The sequence below is a fragment of the Mixophyes fleayi genome, chromosome 3 (assembly GCF_038048845.1).
Source record: "Mixophyes fleayi isolate aMixFle1 chromosome 3, aMixFle1.hap1, whole genome shotgun sequence".
NCBI classification, from domain to species: Eukaryota; Metazoa; Chordata; class Amphibia; order Anura; family Limnodynastidae; genus Mixophyes; species Mixophyes fleayi.
In genome coordinates this window covers 215,348,243-215,364,855 of record NC_134404.1, presented here as the reverse complement: position 1 = coordinate 215,364,855, position 16,613 = coordinate 215,348,243, and the positions used below count along the sequence as shown (strand labels likewise).

Genomic DNA, 16,613 nt, shown 5'->3' with positions numbered 1-16,613 from the left:
ATTTGTAAACATTAAGACAATAATGGCTTGTTTGTAATTGGGCGCTCTCTTTCAATTGCTCAGAGAAGCCTCCTGCAAAGATCTCAGGAAGTCCCTACTTCTATTTGCACCTGCAGCTGATTCAATCCAGTACACACCAGGCACATTAAAAACCCTCATTATTATTAATGCTCCTTTTATTGCCATTGGCTTGACTGCTTCAAAACCAATGAGATGAGTGAGATGGAATAAAAAACCTTTTTGCATGTACATAGTTTTACCCATTCCTCTCAATGGCCTATTCATTTCAATTGTGTTACCAGCATGTTATGTATATGTAGAAACCCCATTGAAATGAATAGATCCATTTACATGAGTGGAAAAAGCTCCAGTAACAAATAAATACATTTTAAAAAAACACATACTATGCTTCACCCGACAGGATTGGAGTACACATTGTTTTGGCAGCTCCCCCTATGGGGGCAAAAGCCGTGCACTGACCTGCCTTGGGCTGGTTTTCACAATAGTAGGGGGAACCCAGGTTCGTGGTCTTCAGTTTTAGCAGCTGTCTGCTTCTATGGCTGTTTGAGGATTTGGCATGGGGTACGCTGCACTTGCTATTTTTATAATTATTAATGGAGATTTTACTATTTCGTTCAATGGGTACATCCATTTCAATGGTTTTCTACATGTATTACCCCTGCTGGAAACACCGTTGAAATTAATTGATTTTTATAACATTGCTGGTGAAATCACATTTTTCAAATTCGATGAATAGCAAAACATATCACAGTGATTAGCGAAAAAATATTGTTTAGCAGATTAGAGAGTTGGTACAATTAATTCAGTTTTTTTGGCAATTTGCAGCAGTTTTGATTGAACTTCCATAGATTTTCCCCAGTGCCCTCTAAGAACAAATGACCTAGCTATTCCCAGCCATTCTGCTGTCTGAAAAAGCAACTGCAATGGCACACTTCTCATACTTTATACAAACTACCATAAACATTTGTATGTGACTTGTGTGCACTTTAAGAGACAAATATTGAACAGTTTAAACTTTAGTAGATCTAGCAACAATGTCAGTAACTAATACCTAATTTAGACTTTTGAATCATGAAAATGTAAATTTATTTTAATTAATTACATTCATTTTGCCCCCATCCCCCCAAAAAAAATTGTGCTGCCTGAAACAGCTGCCTTTCATTGCCTCATTATAGACACAACTCATGAATTCACAGCACACTGGTGTACCAAGTAATCAAGTTGCTGTTTCAGTGCTAAACAGTAGGATCTGTCCACTTTGGTTATTCGCGTGTGATACCTAATTATACATTTATCCTGGCACTCGGGCTGAGTGACAGCATTGGCCTGTGTTTGACTTCATCACATATGTATCTTCTCTTTTTAGAACCACTGTTTGAAGCTTTGCAGATTTTCCCCTGTACAATTACCAATCAAGTTGGACATTGAACTTAGACATCTTTATTCCATTGTATTGGCTTCTTCTTAATAAGCTCTCTATAGTGATGGACAAACTAATTTCAGTTGCCAATCTCCACTAAATTAATGGCAGTAACACGAGGAATCTGCTATCATTTACACAGTAATTATTTTGTGTCCAGCACTAAACATAATACATTTTTTCAAATATTCATAAACCTGCATGTATGTCAAAGGAGTATCTTGTTTTATCACTTCATACAGTTTCATAGCAGAGTTTAAAGGTGTTGATGCTAATGAGTTAATAAGATGCTATGCAGAAAGCCCATTTACATTGATAAATTTATATATGCAGTTACTGCCAAAGCATATTTCTGCTTTATGATGTGAAATTCATTTGCTTGGCAAGGTTGTTTCTGTGAAGTTGCAAATGTGTATGAAAATGATGTGCCCTATATTATTTTATATTGTCTTAAAGGGATTGGGGTGCACAATGGCACAGTGGTTAGTACTGCTGCCTCACCACACTGGGGTCATGGGTTTAAGCCCAAGCAGTGCCCTATTTGTTTTTTTTTATATAATTATACAGAATTGATTATTTTGTTATCCTGCGATAAAGTCAGGCCTGCGATGATCTCTGTATTTGGTCCAATAATAGAGGCTTGCTAATTATACAGGCATCACTGTGTAGGGGAGTGCTCAGGAGCAACACTATCCTTGTGTATTCTAGAGGGAGGATCTAGGTACTACTGCCTGCAAAACTATTACCGATAATCCCTGCTTTCCATATTCACCCACCCGACCCCGTCCAGGCTGCAAACTAACCTACTGTCGGAGGGGACTGTGAGCAGCTTAGAGTGAAACACACAGACACACACACACACAAACAGATGGCACACAGAGGGTTGGAGATGGGAAAGGAGGTGAACCTTCCCTTGGAATGACAGCTGGGGTGGAGTCTGTGTATTTTTTTAAAGTGGCGTCTATATAATTAACAAGTACCTAATTGTATCCAATGAGCAGCTCTGCATCCTATCCCACAGCAATGTAAATAAACAACTGTACTTGTTCATATAAAGTCATGACTAAAAAACACAATATTAAGCTAGAACAAAGAGCAATGCATGTAGTAGAAATGCCAAGAGGACAGTTACAATCTAATAAATGAAAGTAAACTCAGTGGTAAAAGATAAACTATTCCTATGCTTCTGCTAAACATGGGGCAATGGTCTTAGATGGATGACCCACATATTTTATTGGCACACTGGATAGATGATGCACACACATTATAATGTCCTATGCAAGAATACATCCACAATGTAGAATGTGTTGTGATAGAATACAATGATTGTGTTATTTCTATTTAGTAATTGAAGATAGCAACACTAGCAGCTCATGAGCATAAATATTTTTATCCAGCTCGACACATCCTTCAGGCATTGCCATCTGTATACCGGCTATACATATACTCTTCCTAAACAATCTGATTAAGGAGGCAGCTGTTACGATTTGCTGTCTTTCTCTTTTACTTGGCAGCTGAGACTTCTATTTATTATTGCTTAGTTCAACAATACATACCCAGATGCTTATTAAAACATAATGGTCTTTGAGCTTGAGAATTGTATTCATTGACTGTAATAACAATAAATCACGGGGAAAACTGTATTTTAAAATATATAGTTTGTCAAACTATAGGATGAGTAATGTACTGGCACAACATAACACAATTTTTAATTTATTCATTTTAAACAATTTTTTTTATTTGTTAAAAATAATTTACGAACTGCAAAAATGTAAATGTGCTGTGATATTTTTTTTTTGCAAATGCCCTTATTTGGCTGCTGTGTATTCTAGAGGAATGTCCGTGCAGACATTAGAGCGAGCATTTGGTTTCAAATAGGTAGGATGTCTAAGCTTCACTGCGACATCCTACATATCATCATGATGGGATAACCTCCTTGATTTATAGTTTTAACATTTTTCGCCTAAAATACTGCTCATCCGAGTCTCATTCTATATTAAAGAAGTCATGACAGGGTCCACTGGGTGGTCTTTATTCATGTGTCACATCTGTACATTTTAATGACATTGGATGATGAAAGAGGTATTTCACTGGATGTAATGCCTACTCCAATCACCATCACCACTGAGGATATGAAAACTAAGGATGTTTTGTAATTCCAAAAGTCTGTGTGTATGCTAAAATGAAACGTCTCTATTTATGCAGTCTTCACACATGTAAGTCAACTTGAATAACACAGACGGGCCTATTTACTAACAAGGCTGTTGATTAATAGAGGAGATATCTGCTGTTGTCCCAGCCTCTTCAATCGCAAACCCAGTCATCAATGGTGTTTATGCGGAATGCGATTTTGCCCTATTTATCAAGTTCTGAAATTCTTGATAGCATTACCCATGATAACCTATGGGGAGAGCATCACAGGAGAGGGATCGCTGATCCCACCCCTGCAGGCTTTGTGCTAACTTTGTGAATTGTGATAACTTTACTGATCAGAATTGCAATCACTTTACTATAAACTATTCGCCAGGACAGGCTGTCCGGGCTGATCAATGTTAATAAACAGACATGTTAAAAGAAATGATAACTAACGTGGGGAAAATACGATGGATCATAAATAGATCTTTCTCATATATGCTGATCAGGGACATTCCCATAAATATCCGGCATTTAGCATGGAATGCCAGGTGCTTCCAGCTACTCCCATCACATGGAGCAACATTTTGTACTCCATGGCCACCACTATCTTAACTCATCATTATATGCTGTCATACGTTGCATGTTACCAGGGGCAGTTTATGAATTTAGTAGGCCTGATTGCCAGAGTAGTGCTTGCTCCACTAAACCACCCATATGTGATAAGGGAAGAATTGTTGGGAAGTATATGTGATAAGGAGAGAGTGGTGAAAGCATATGTGACACTCACCCCTTGTCACATACGTATCCCCACCATTTTTCCCATGTCATGGGTTGAGCCCCCTTGACTCATGGGGCTGTCTGCCCTGTGCATACTGCACAAAGGGTCAGCACTACCACTAGACAAACCTATGTGTCAAGGTTTAGGGGCACCAAAACACTGAATAAGTGACATTAAATAAGTTCACTTATTCAGTCCCCACTGCGCCCCCTTCCTTGTGAAGCTGCAGGCTGCTGCTCCTCCGTGTCAGTTATACGCAGGGAATGTGGCACTGGGATATAATGTCACAGCAGGGTGATACACTCCCAGTCTTACGGTGGAGGAGAACATGCCACCCCGAGTCAGGGCAGCACCAGAGAAAGAGGGGCATCTGAGGAGAGTGGAGGTGACTAGGGCACTCAGAGCACTTGAAATGGCTCTGTCTACACCCATGTGGATATGTCACTGCCTGCCCCCATAAAGGCTCAAATGCCACTTTATACAATATACTCATGTAGAGTATCTTATTTTATAGATGGCAACTGAAATGGGCCCTTTCTAATATCTTATGCAAATTACCACAAACGTTTAGTCCTTTTTGTATGATTTAGGTGCAAACTTTGCACTGAACCATAGCAACCAGTCAGACTATCACTTTCACTGCCTAAGTTGTACTGCACAGTAAAATGCTAATTGTTTATTGTGGTTACATGTGTATGGGACTTAGGGCTACGTTAAATAAAGTGCGGTTTGATGAAATCGCCAGTTTTCAGAGGTTTTCATTAAAGGCCAAACAGCCATTAAAACGGCCAGAATGAACATTTTTAAAAACCACCACTTTATAGATTGCCATCCTGATTTTAACCATGATGAACATACAAACAGCTAGATTCACTAAGCTGGGGTTTGCAAAACTGCCATCCAAAAGGCCGAAACAAAAGAGGTGTGCTGCTGTTTGTGCTATCTGGCCTTTCAGAACAGACAAAGCACTACTGACATATAATGTATGGGGGCAATCATTATTTATTGATCAAGGAGCAACATTAATTTATAATTAACTTTATGTGGGCAAATTTTATTCTTCATTATAATAGGGGGACAATATTATTCTATTATATTATGGAGAAATATGAACATATAATTATATGAACTTAGCAATACTATTTGATTGCTAATGGAGGTAATAATTATTTATAATGCACACATAGTGCCCCCACTATATAATAACACATAATTTTCCCCCATAAAAATAATTATACATTAATTTTGCCCCTTTATAAATAAATAATGATTGCCCCCATAACTTATATGTCAATAGTGCTTGCTCTTTTGTTCTGAATGGCAAGATAGCTCAAACAAGCTATCCAGTTAATCAGAAGCCGGTATAAAAAAAACCTGTCTTTTCTCTGGCTATATTGATGGCGGTTTAGCTGTTTTCAATCTGCCACACATCGCCAGCATTTTACATTGCAGCCTCAAACTGGCGTATAGTAAATGCGGCGGCTTTCACCACTAAGCCGCTGGTGATGTGTGGAGGTTTAAAACACGATACTTAATAAGTTTACCCCTTAGTCAATACAATGAAGGAGAACCATCTGAGGAAAGTGCTCTTTACAGGTTGCACAGGCCTCAGAGTTAATAAACAAAAGTGTTGTAGCAGAACTGTGGATAAACACTATTACTGTTTATGATAAAATCACAGCTATTTCTTTTATTTACTTAAATGATTAATACAAATCTTTACAGTGGTCATGTCAAATTGCATCACATCAATTAATCTAACAAGGAAACATTGTAACTGAGAAACAGTGCTATTACAAGTATGAAAAGCATACAGTTTACGAAAATCATGTGCTGCCACCTGGTGGTAACAAATAGCAATTTGCAATGTACATTTTCATGTTAAAATACACAATGTTACAGAAACAGAGTACATTTTAATGGCTTGCTTATTTTAATTACATTTGTATTTAGGCAAATACATATTTTTGTTTATCAGATAAATATTTAAAATTTTAACTTTTGATACAGTTGCAGATGGCAGGACGTTTGCTGTTGTGTGCAGATTCAAACTCACCAATTGTTAAACCATGCTAGTATCAGTGATCCAAGTAAATATAGATTTATGGTCAACTAAAAAAGCAATGTTTCATTAAAAAAAAAATGCTTTTTTAGTACTGCTGAAGTTTTGTACAAATAATCTGCATGTATATATGTGTTACTAGATTTTTGCACTTGCCATACATTTCCTACTTCACTCATTTCTTATGTTTAATAGACAAAAATCTGAATTTACTGTAGACATATACAATCACAGCAATGGTGCTGTCTGTAATGTACTTGGACAGGTCAGCATGACCCAAGACTATAGCTGTTCATCGTCCAGTCATTCACAACATCTTCATGTTTTATTCTAACAGTTGCTGACACAGGCTGCTGAATGGAAGTTACAGAGCAAAATGCTGAAAGATCAGGAAACTGTTCTGAAAACTCAGGTAAACCAGAATCAAAACCATGTTAATAAAATGTTCAAATCTATCTGAGACTGCAATTTAACAGCTAATGACAGCGTATTGGTTACCTGACAGGTAATATTACCCTATTTATACAGACATGTACTTACAAAGATGTGTAGGTTTTAATTAATATTTTAAAATGTATCAACAATCTTAATTTTTAATTTAGTTTTGAAGATGAGTAAAATTTTCAAAGCTGTTCTGTAAATTATTCATCACGCTATAGATTGGACCAAACATTTTTGCTTATTTTATTGATGAGATTTGGCCTTAAGAGTTCCCAGTCCTACCCAGACCACACAATACAGTGGGATGGATTGCCCATTGTCATTGCAGCTCTGTTCATAGAATAAACATTCAATGACGTTCAAATGTACAAAAAAAGTGAGGAATGGTGACGCAAAAGCGGAACTCAAACATTGTATCACCAGAACTTAGTGTAATAGACCTGGGGGTAAATGTATCAAGCCGCGGGTTTGAAAAAGTGAAGATGTTGCCTATAGCAATCAGATTTTAGTTATCATTTATTTAGTACAGTCTACAAAATGACAGCTAGAACCTGATTGATTGCTATAGGCAACATCTCCACTTTTTCAGACCTGCAGCTTGATAAATATACTCGTTGGTCTTGGCCACCACTTAGCATTCCAAGAGGTTAGTTATTCAAAGATAACTGCCATTAGAGGGGTAAAAGCAACAGCTTTATTAGTAGAATCCATTAAGGAATATAAAGTCCAACAAAATACACTATCCACAGACAGTAATGTCTGCAATGAAACACTATGTTTAAATATATGTACACAATATATGGATGGTATACTATCTGAAAATGATATCAGTTTTCTTACCATAATTTTGTTCCCTTTAAATGTTGGTACTTCAAGTGACAGTCCTGAAGGGAATTATTAATTATGATTTCGGAAAAGCATATGTGATCATTAGAAATGCTAAATAGAGGAATCTGAGGCTTGACAAGAAAGTGTTACACTCAAAAAAATTGTTATATTCTATGTGAGTTATAGACTTGCCACTGTTGATTTATCACATTAACAAAGTTTTGACAAATGGCAGTGCAAATTCAGGTCACTTTGAAATATTAATTATTGTCATTTTCTCTGCTGGCAGATTACACTATACTCTGAGAGATTTGATGAATTTCAGAATTCTTTGACAAAAAGCAATGAAGTGTTTACCACTTTCAAAAAGGAAATGGAGAAGGTAAAAATTTTTGTCTACTTTCAGATGCATTGAAATGTTTGGGAAAATGTTTTTTATGTCTTTGGTACTTCTGGGCACCGAATCGCTATAGACTTTCCCACTAACCCACATATTTTATTGTGAAGGACACCATATTCCGTCATGGGCAAACATTTTGAGAATGACACATATATTGGTTTTCATCAAGTTTACTGCTTCAGTGTTTTTAGACCTTTTTGTCAGATTTTGCTATGGTACACTGAAGTAACATTAAAAGCATTTCATAAGTGTCATAGGCTTTTATTGACAAGTACATTAAGTTTATGTAAAGAGTCAATATTTGCAGTGTTGACCCTTCTTTTTGAAGACCTCTGCAATTCGCCCTGGCATGCTGTCAATCAACTCCTGGGCCCCATACTGACTGATGGCCGCCAATTCTTTCCTAATCAATGCTTGGAGTTTGTCAGAATACTTATATATTACACTATATATTTGTCAGTATACTACAGCAAAATCCGACAAAAAGGTCTAAAAACACTGAAGCAGCAAACTTTGTGAAAACCAATATTTGTGTCATTCTCAAAACTTTTGGCCATGACTGTAGTATTGCTCAATTTCTCAAAACTTACATTAACAGCCATTGATATTTTGCCCATGAATTTCAACATTAAAAATGAATAAAAGTAATAGATCATAGAAAATGTATAAATAATTAGATTTGGTCATTAATTATTTACAATTCCAATAATAACAATAAGAAACAGTAATAAATAGAAGTGTTAATAAATATTTTTTGGGTTCCACGATTGTTACGCTTTAACTGATGTCCTCAACATAGAAAAACATAACAAGGGTAATGCTTTACATGCTCAGGTTCAATAACACATTTTTTTATAATCCTACGATGTCGGCGCTAATGATGACAAGAGTTGTTGTTTTTTGACAATGCACAATGTTTTGTGTTAGTCAGTTGTAAGAATTCCCAAATATAACCAATTTCATTCCAAGATGTAAGACAATAAAGTGAGAAAATGCCACAGGTACACTCTTAAACTGTCCCAATCTCTACTGAGCCACACTCGCTCCACTTGTTTCAGCTGTGCACTCTCCCAATTAGAATGAAAGCTCTCTAATGAGCTGGGTCCAACCTCCCTTTCTTTTCATATCTGCATTTAATTTGCTTTACCTTGTATGTCCCTGTTTTATGTACGTACTGTTTTACCCACTCTCCGTCACTGTGCTCTTACAAACGGCATTTATTAATAATAATAATAATAATAATAATAATAATAATAATAATAATGGGGTAAATATGTTTCTTATTCTCTGTATATTGATCACTATCTGTCATTGTTGAAACCTTGACATGGAACTACTTTGATAATTGGAAACACATGCGGTCAGGGATAGGCATAACTATTCTAATATTAAACAGGCAACTGAATAATGCCCTCCTCTTAAATAAACTAACATGAACATTTATAGTGTTGTATATGCTATTAAATACAAATAGTATCACTTGCTATATTAAATCTACAGACAACAATTTAGAATGGGACAGCATCGAAATTCGGATTTTCTTTAGAGATGATCTCCAACTGCTATTTCATTCTTGGAATTGACTACATAGGTATTTTAATTATTCAAACAAATATTAGAAAATTGAAATATGATCAGTATACAAAATTTAGGCCACAAACTAAATGGACCCATGTAGTGAAGGAGGATATCAAAATGTGAGCATTAACCAATCCGACATGTTCTATGGCAACTGAAATAGAAGCGCTCAAGCAAGACCAAGGCTTAGGTCACTTATAACAATCTGTTGCTTGTGATGAAGAGGACGACATGGGGCCTGATTCATTAAGGATCTTAAGTGAGGAGGTATCTTATTTCAGTCTCCTGGACAAAACCATGTTACAATGCAAGGGGTGCAAACTAGTTTTCTGTTTTGCACATAAGTTAAATACTGACTGTTTTTTCATGTAGCACACAAATACTTGATAGCTTATTTGTACACTGAAATGTAAAGTTGATATTTGTGTGCTACATGAAAAAACAGTCAGTATTTAACTTATGTGCAAAACAGAAAACTAGTTTGCACCCCTTGCATTGTAACATGGTTTTGTCCAGGAGACTGAAATAAGATACCTCTTCATTTAAGATCCTTAATGAATCAGGTCTATGATTTGGATCTAACTGTGCATTTAGTGGCATAACTAGGGCCTCAATGTAAACCTATCTGCCCATTTTTTTTTTTACCATGGGATCTCTCCCTCCGCATCTCACCCCATATTTTTGCTAGCTCTCATTTTCTAAAGTCTGTTCCCATATGCTCTTTTGTTTCTTGCCAGAATCTGTCACTTACATATTGTCACTTCACCATGGCTTATGACCACAGTTATCTTTTTAAGTTCCATGAAAGGTGTTCCTGCATATATGTAGGTGTGTAGTGATATGTAAGAAACATTATTAGTAACACCACTAATACCCTTGTTGCTATGCTACTATGTGCAGTAAACTACATACTGGGCGTAATGACAATCTCTGGAGTCCAAGCCAAAGTATAACAAGGATATTTGCAAATATACCAATAAAAAAAAAATTAATAACAAATTTCTCCAAGTGAAAAAAATTAAATACTTAATGTAGCAATATATATGAATTAAAAACCGTGCAACAAATTACATAGTGCAAGTTTATGTAACAATAGATATGTTACAAGACAATGTGATTGTTTTTACTGCAAAATACATCATAAAACTCACAATGACTTGACAGCCTTGTAAAACATTAATGAGACTATACATTCTCTCTTTGAACAGCAGACATTAAACATAATTACTTTTGTCAAAACACAGTGATCAGTTTTTCCTTCAACACCTTGTTCATTTTATTTTTCAGCATCTAGTCATTTGTTTTTATGATTATGTGCTAACTGGAATTTGTGTTCTGACTTTGCTAGATGACAAAAAAAATGAAGAAACTGGAAAAGGATACGAGCACCTGGAAAACACGATTTGAGAACTGTAATAAAGCGCTGCTGGACATGATTGAAGAGGTAGGAGATTTTATATCGAATCACCGATGACCAGCAGTGCTAATGATTGTAGTTTTTTCATGATGGAACCATTGTGACAGATTTGTTTGTTTAGCTACAGTCAGAACAAACGTGACTTGACCCTGACAAGTGCATTTCCTAATAAGCCAGAAATGCAAATGTATTTGGAGGAAAGTGATCATGTAAAAATGGTTTGTCCAATGTGCAGTGTAGCCATTTAGTGCAAAGTTTAGCAAAGACGTCCATTGATGTGGTGCATTGTAAAGAGAGAAATCCAGTGATGATGTGATGATGAGACTGCAATATGCTGGAATAGCAACATGGGTTTTAAATGCTTGAACAAACTATACAGATACCTCCCACCGTAAATTAATTTAAAAAATAAATTTTGTCTTTAACATGTGCTGCTAATGGTTTGAAGGAGAATTCCAGACAGAATATACATTTATTCCCAGAGATGGCTCTCCCTGGGTAGCAGTCCAGTGGCGGTTCCTCCCCTTGGACACCATATCTACAGTACAATTCATGTTGGAATCACCGCAATAAGATTGATAGCCAGGAGTGGTTTATTTAGGCAGAAATCTTCTTTTTTATTTCAGTATTTCTGTAAAGCAAGTAAGTTTAACGGTGGTGTGTGCTAAGCAGGATTGGAATCTGGATGTCATATATTACAGAGTGATACATTAGGGTATGTTAAAGGTCCCAATTAGCATAAAATGGATTAAAAAGGTTGTTATATATCAATCAAGAAGTTCCATGTTATTTACAGCAGTTTCTCATCCATTATATTTGCAAGAGGTGACAGCATGGACTGTTTTACCCCATTATTTAAATTAAATAACAATAGTTTAAAACCATCATTGCTATCAAGGGTCGAAGGGTCTTACTGTACAATTCTAACGTTATTTTCCATTGTTCCATCAAGGGTTTTGCACAGATCAAGTCTATTTTATTGTCAATTTTTTTGTATCAAATCATTTATATTACATGGTTTTATTGTTAACTTAGTATATTGATACATTATGAATTATTGCTAATAAATAAATACTATTTTTTTTTATCTAAAAGTTACATGTCTATTATGGTCCTATCTTATTGCAGAAAACCATGAGGGCTAAAGAATATGAATGCTTTGTGGTAAAAATTGAGAGACTGGAAAAACTTTGCAGAGCACTGCAGGAGGAAAGACTTGAACTATACAAAAAAATTAGAGAAGCCAAGACACATAATGATGAGGATGAGGAAGAAGATGTAGCTGGAGAGGACCTTGGCTGTGCTGCACATGATGAAAGGTCTATCACGGAGCCTTCTGTCATCGATGAAAAAATCATCAGAGATCTAGAAACAGCTTTTATGGTGACCCACCGTCTGGAGGAGACAGCAGAAGAAAGCAGTCTGGAATGTCTACAATCTGAAACGAGCCAATTGGCTGCTGCAGAGGAAAATCCTGCACAGTCATTACAGGGTGCAGCCTGCTCACATACCACAGAACAGAAGCCATCCGAGGGAGAATCGCAGCAAACAGTCATGAAAAATGATATGGAAGATGTAGACTAAGCCAAACTGTAACTGATATACAGACACACTTCAATATTTGAAAGCCCATACAGGTAGCTCCTTTATCGGTGTAATACATCCTACGGCACATTCACAAGATTTAATGACTTTAAGTTAAAGTAAAAGCTAAATTATTTCAGTGAAGACACAGGTGTTGTCGACCTTCAGATGACTTTCATTTGTTGGCTTGCATATGCCCACCTGCAAATTTTACTATATAGGTTGCTTTGTCTTTTCTGGCTTCCTTCTGTACACCTTGGATATGTATCTATATGTATTTATATAATCACCTGTTATTTTCCCACTGGGTTACACCATAGCTCTGCTGTGCTTTCTGCACTGACTACACCTGTAGACCAGGACTGTTCCACATCCAAGGGCAACGACTGTTCCTGACAATATAACGTCAAGCTTAAAAAGCATAGAAGGAAGCCCGAAAGATAAAATAATGTGTTAGGTAAAATTTGGGGAATGCATCCGTTTTCCCTATGCTGGTAAATTTTGTTAACTGACATTAAATAGCCAGGGGGAGAGGGGTGTGAACTGTAGGGCCAATGATAGCTACAATCTCTTGATTGTGACTTGTGATTGATCCCCTCCCGCTTACTCATCTAGTTTTTGCCCAGGACTATGAGAGAAACAGAAGCCCAGGAAAAAAATGGCTGTATTTTCTATACAGTTTTAAGGCTCCCATTACTTTGTTGATGAATGGAAACACTCCCTTTACTTCCCCATGGGCATTAATGTCATCAGCCCTGCCTTTAGGACTGCCGTTGGCCAAGTTGTACCAGCCTATTCTTGGTTGTGTCGCCATGAGACTAGCTAAAAGTGAGAAACAGACTGGCTAGTACATTGAATCAGATTGCTATATTAAACAGCAGACTTTTCTACCTCCATTAAACCCATGAGAATGATTATTTATTAAGTTAAAAAAAAACTTTAAAAAGTGCACATATTCCCAGCTACCACATGCAAGTGTTGCTCAGCCTATGATCTTGGATATAAAATGCTAATTCTAGCGCAGGACATTTTTTTTAGCTAGAATAAATTGCAAACGTAAAAATCATTGAAATAAGTGAAACATATGAAACATTTAAATTTGGCTTTAATTTCTCATTTAACTGTAAAGCAATCAACAGTAGTTGTTTGTGAGTAAAAGCATTGTTTTTAATTAGATTTATTTAAAAGCATAGATTTGTTGTTTTTTTATTCTTAAAACACAGTTGAAAAGCCTTGAATGATTTGTAATGATATTTTAGTTAAGAGGCTACAGTGTTTAATAAACCTTATTTAAAATGATGTGTCTATATATTTATTGTAATAATGATCAGTGCAGATTTCATAATAATTAGCATAGCACAGTAGCATACCTGCCAATATATTAAATGTACAAAGGATACATATATTTCATAGGGAGGATAAAAACAATTTGTATAATCAGCCTGTTTTATACACTCTCAAACAAAGCATTTTAATTACAGAGTATTCCGGCCTACAATGTACAGTCTGGATAATCGCCCAAGATATTGTTGTGAATAAAAGATGTTTGTGTAATGTCTGTGAACTGCAATTATTACAGAGGATGGATAACTCAATACAGTAGATTTAACATTTCTTCAAAGTAACAGATCAATGATGGTGCAATATTATATAGAGAGAGGCTGATGTATGCTACCACATATGTAAGACTTTACCTTTTCAACTGGAGGTTACTATTCCTTGTGTTTTTAAGCAAACATGAAGGGCCTAATTCTTATTCTAGTTATAGCTACTGGGGTAAACTATTTGTGCTAAAGTAACATGAATTGTAAAGCACTACGGAATTTGCTGGCGCTATATAAATAAATGTTGATGATGATAATGATGATGATGATGATGATGATGATGATGAATTGCTGACAATAATTGGCAGAGGATGCATGATCAATGCATAACACTTTAAAAAGATATTCATAGTTACCCAACATGTTTCACTGTTATAACTGGGTTCTTGGCAGTGTGACATAGCGCCAACATGGTCTCGATCTGTATTATATAGTTGCTTGTGGTGAATTAAAGCATTCTTGCTGTTTGCCACTGAACTAGTGACCATTCACTGCAGAGATAGGCACACCTGTCATTTATTATCAGATTGGCATTAAAACACCATCAACAGGACATATACATTACAGCAAAACATCATTCATACAATCTATATGTATTCATTTACATTCTGAATACATAATTTTTGTTTTCTTGTAATAAAAATAGAAAAAACCCCAGAAACAAATAGTGCAGTATGGAGCAGAATAGTGACAAAAATAAAGCATTAGTATATTATTGTGAACATATACTAGAGACTAAAATAGTGGTCAGTAACAATTAAATGATATTACTGGGGTGTAAAAATGGACAAACTGTTCTATCTACACATCGGTCAATAATATTGAAATGTTCTATTGATCACACAATAATAAAAAAAGTTAAAACACCTAAAAATATTTTCATTCAGGAAAAACACAAGGTTAATTCCAATTCCCCATATGTGGGAATTGCCAACTGTTCAGTGTTTCTCAAATCCAGTCCTCATACCCCCCCAACAGCTCATGTTTTCAGGATCTCTTTAATCATGCACAGGTGACTTAGTCTACTTGGCTGGGTAAGTATTATCCCACCTGCTTCCACAGACACAAATACTCAAAATATGAGCTATTGGGGTGCATGAGTTAAGAAACACTGCTTTAGTGATACTTAGTTTTCTGCAATTTAACAATAGTAAAAATGAATAGGACATCTGTGTCTTTGCGTAATCATATGTAATAAACATCTGTAATTTTTTAAATTTAAAATCAAAATAATATTTAAAGTATTGCAAATTATGTTCAATATATATATATATATATATATATATATATATATATATATATATATATATATATATATATATAATATACATTAAAATACAATTTTCGGAAACAAGGAGTTAAAAAGCAGCAATACATTTTACTTAATAAATTCTATAAAATTCTCAATTTAGGCCATTCTGACTGAGAGATTTAAGGCGAAAAATCCATTTGGCCTTTTCCTTTAATAAGAGATTGTCCAAACACCATTTCCATTGGTCAAGTTTTACTTGGCTATTGCCCTAAAGCTGATCACCCTCATGTCTCCCATTGACATGTTTTGATAATGGCATATGAACTTTAGTTTGTATTGAGCTAATCTTTGGAGTACATGTCTCTTTGTTTAATAATTTTCACAACATAAAGGAATGAAAATGCTAATTTGACTTGACAAAGAGAGATAATTAAATACCCCGTGTAAATGTGTATTAATTGCTGCCAATTTGGGCAAACTGAAGGGGAACCCTGTTCTGCCAAAACAATGCCAAACTCTAATGCACCCAAGTTCCAAGGCACAAGAATGTATAGTATAGATCAAGCCTGGACAATTTGTGGCTCTCCAGGTGTTGTGAAACTACAAGATGCAGATTGCTTTTCTAATCCATAGACAGCTGGCAAGGCATGCTGGGACTTGTAGCTTCACAACACCTGGAGAGCCAGAGGTTGTCCGGACCTGATATAGATGAACAACTATTTGTGCTCAATAAACTGGTAAATGTTTTTCACCTTATGTTCCCATTTGTCTAACTTGTTTGTATATTATTTATAAACTAAGTAAATTCCCTCCTAAACGAAGAATGTACCTAAATTCTAGATAGTAAATCACTACTCTGCCATTCATTTCCTGAGGTAATAACTAGCCTAATCATATTCACCAATTGTATCCTGTGCTCTCAGAATAGCAATGACTTATTTTATCTGTAGTTTAACATTGGTATTGCTTATAAATGTATTATTATTCATCTTTTTTTCATTTTATACATGGAATAAGGAGATAAGAGAGGTGCATCATAGTGTGGATAATTTTATCAAACAGCTTCTTAAAAACACAATTGCATGCACCAGA

At 35.6% G+C, this 16,613-nt stretch overlaps 1 protein-coding gene across 1 annotated transcript in view; it reads left to right on the top strand.

The window, feature by feature from the left end:
• The window catches only part of TXLNB (taxilin beta), a 52,851-nt gene extending 38,632 nt beyond the window's left edge, over positions 1-14,219 (top strand). Inside the window, exons 7-10 of the mRNA XM_075203116.1 lie at positions 6,755-6,829; positions 7,976-8,068; positions 11,013-11,108; positions 12,210-14,219. Of these exons, the coding sequence (XP_075059217.1) occupies positions 6,755-6,829; positions 7,976-8,068; positions 11,013-11,108; positions 12,210-12,665 (720 nt within the window). The 3' untranslated portion in view covers positions 12,666-14,219. The remainder of the gene's footprint in view (positions 1-6,754; positions 6,830-7,975; positions 8,069-11,012; positions 11,109-12,209) is intronic.
• Positions 14,220-16,613: the final 2,394 nt, after the last annotated feature.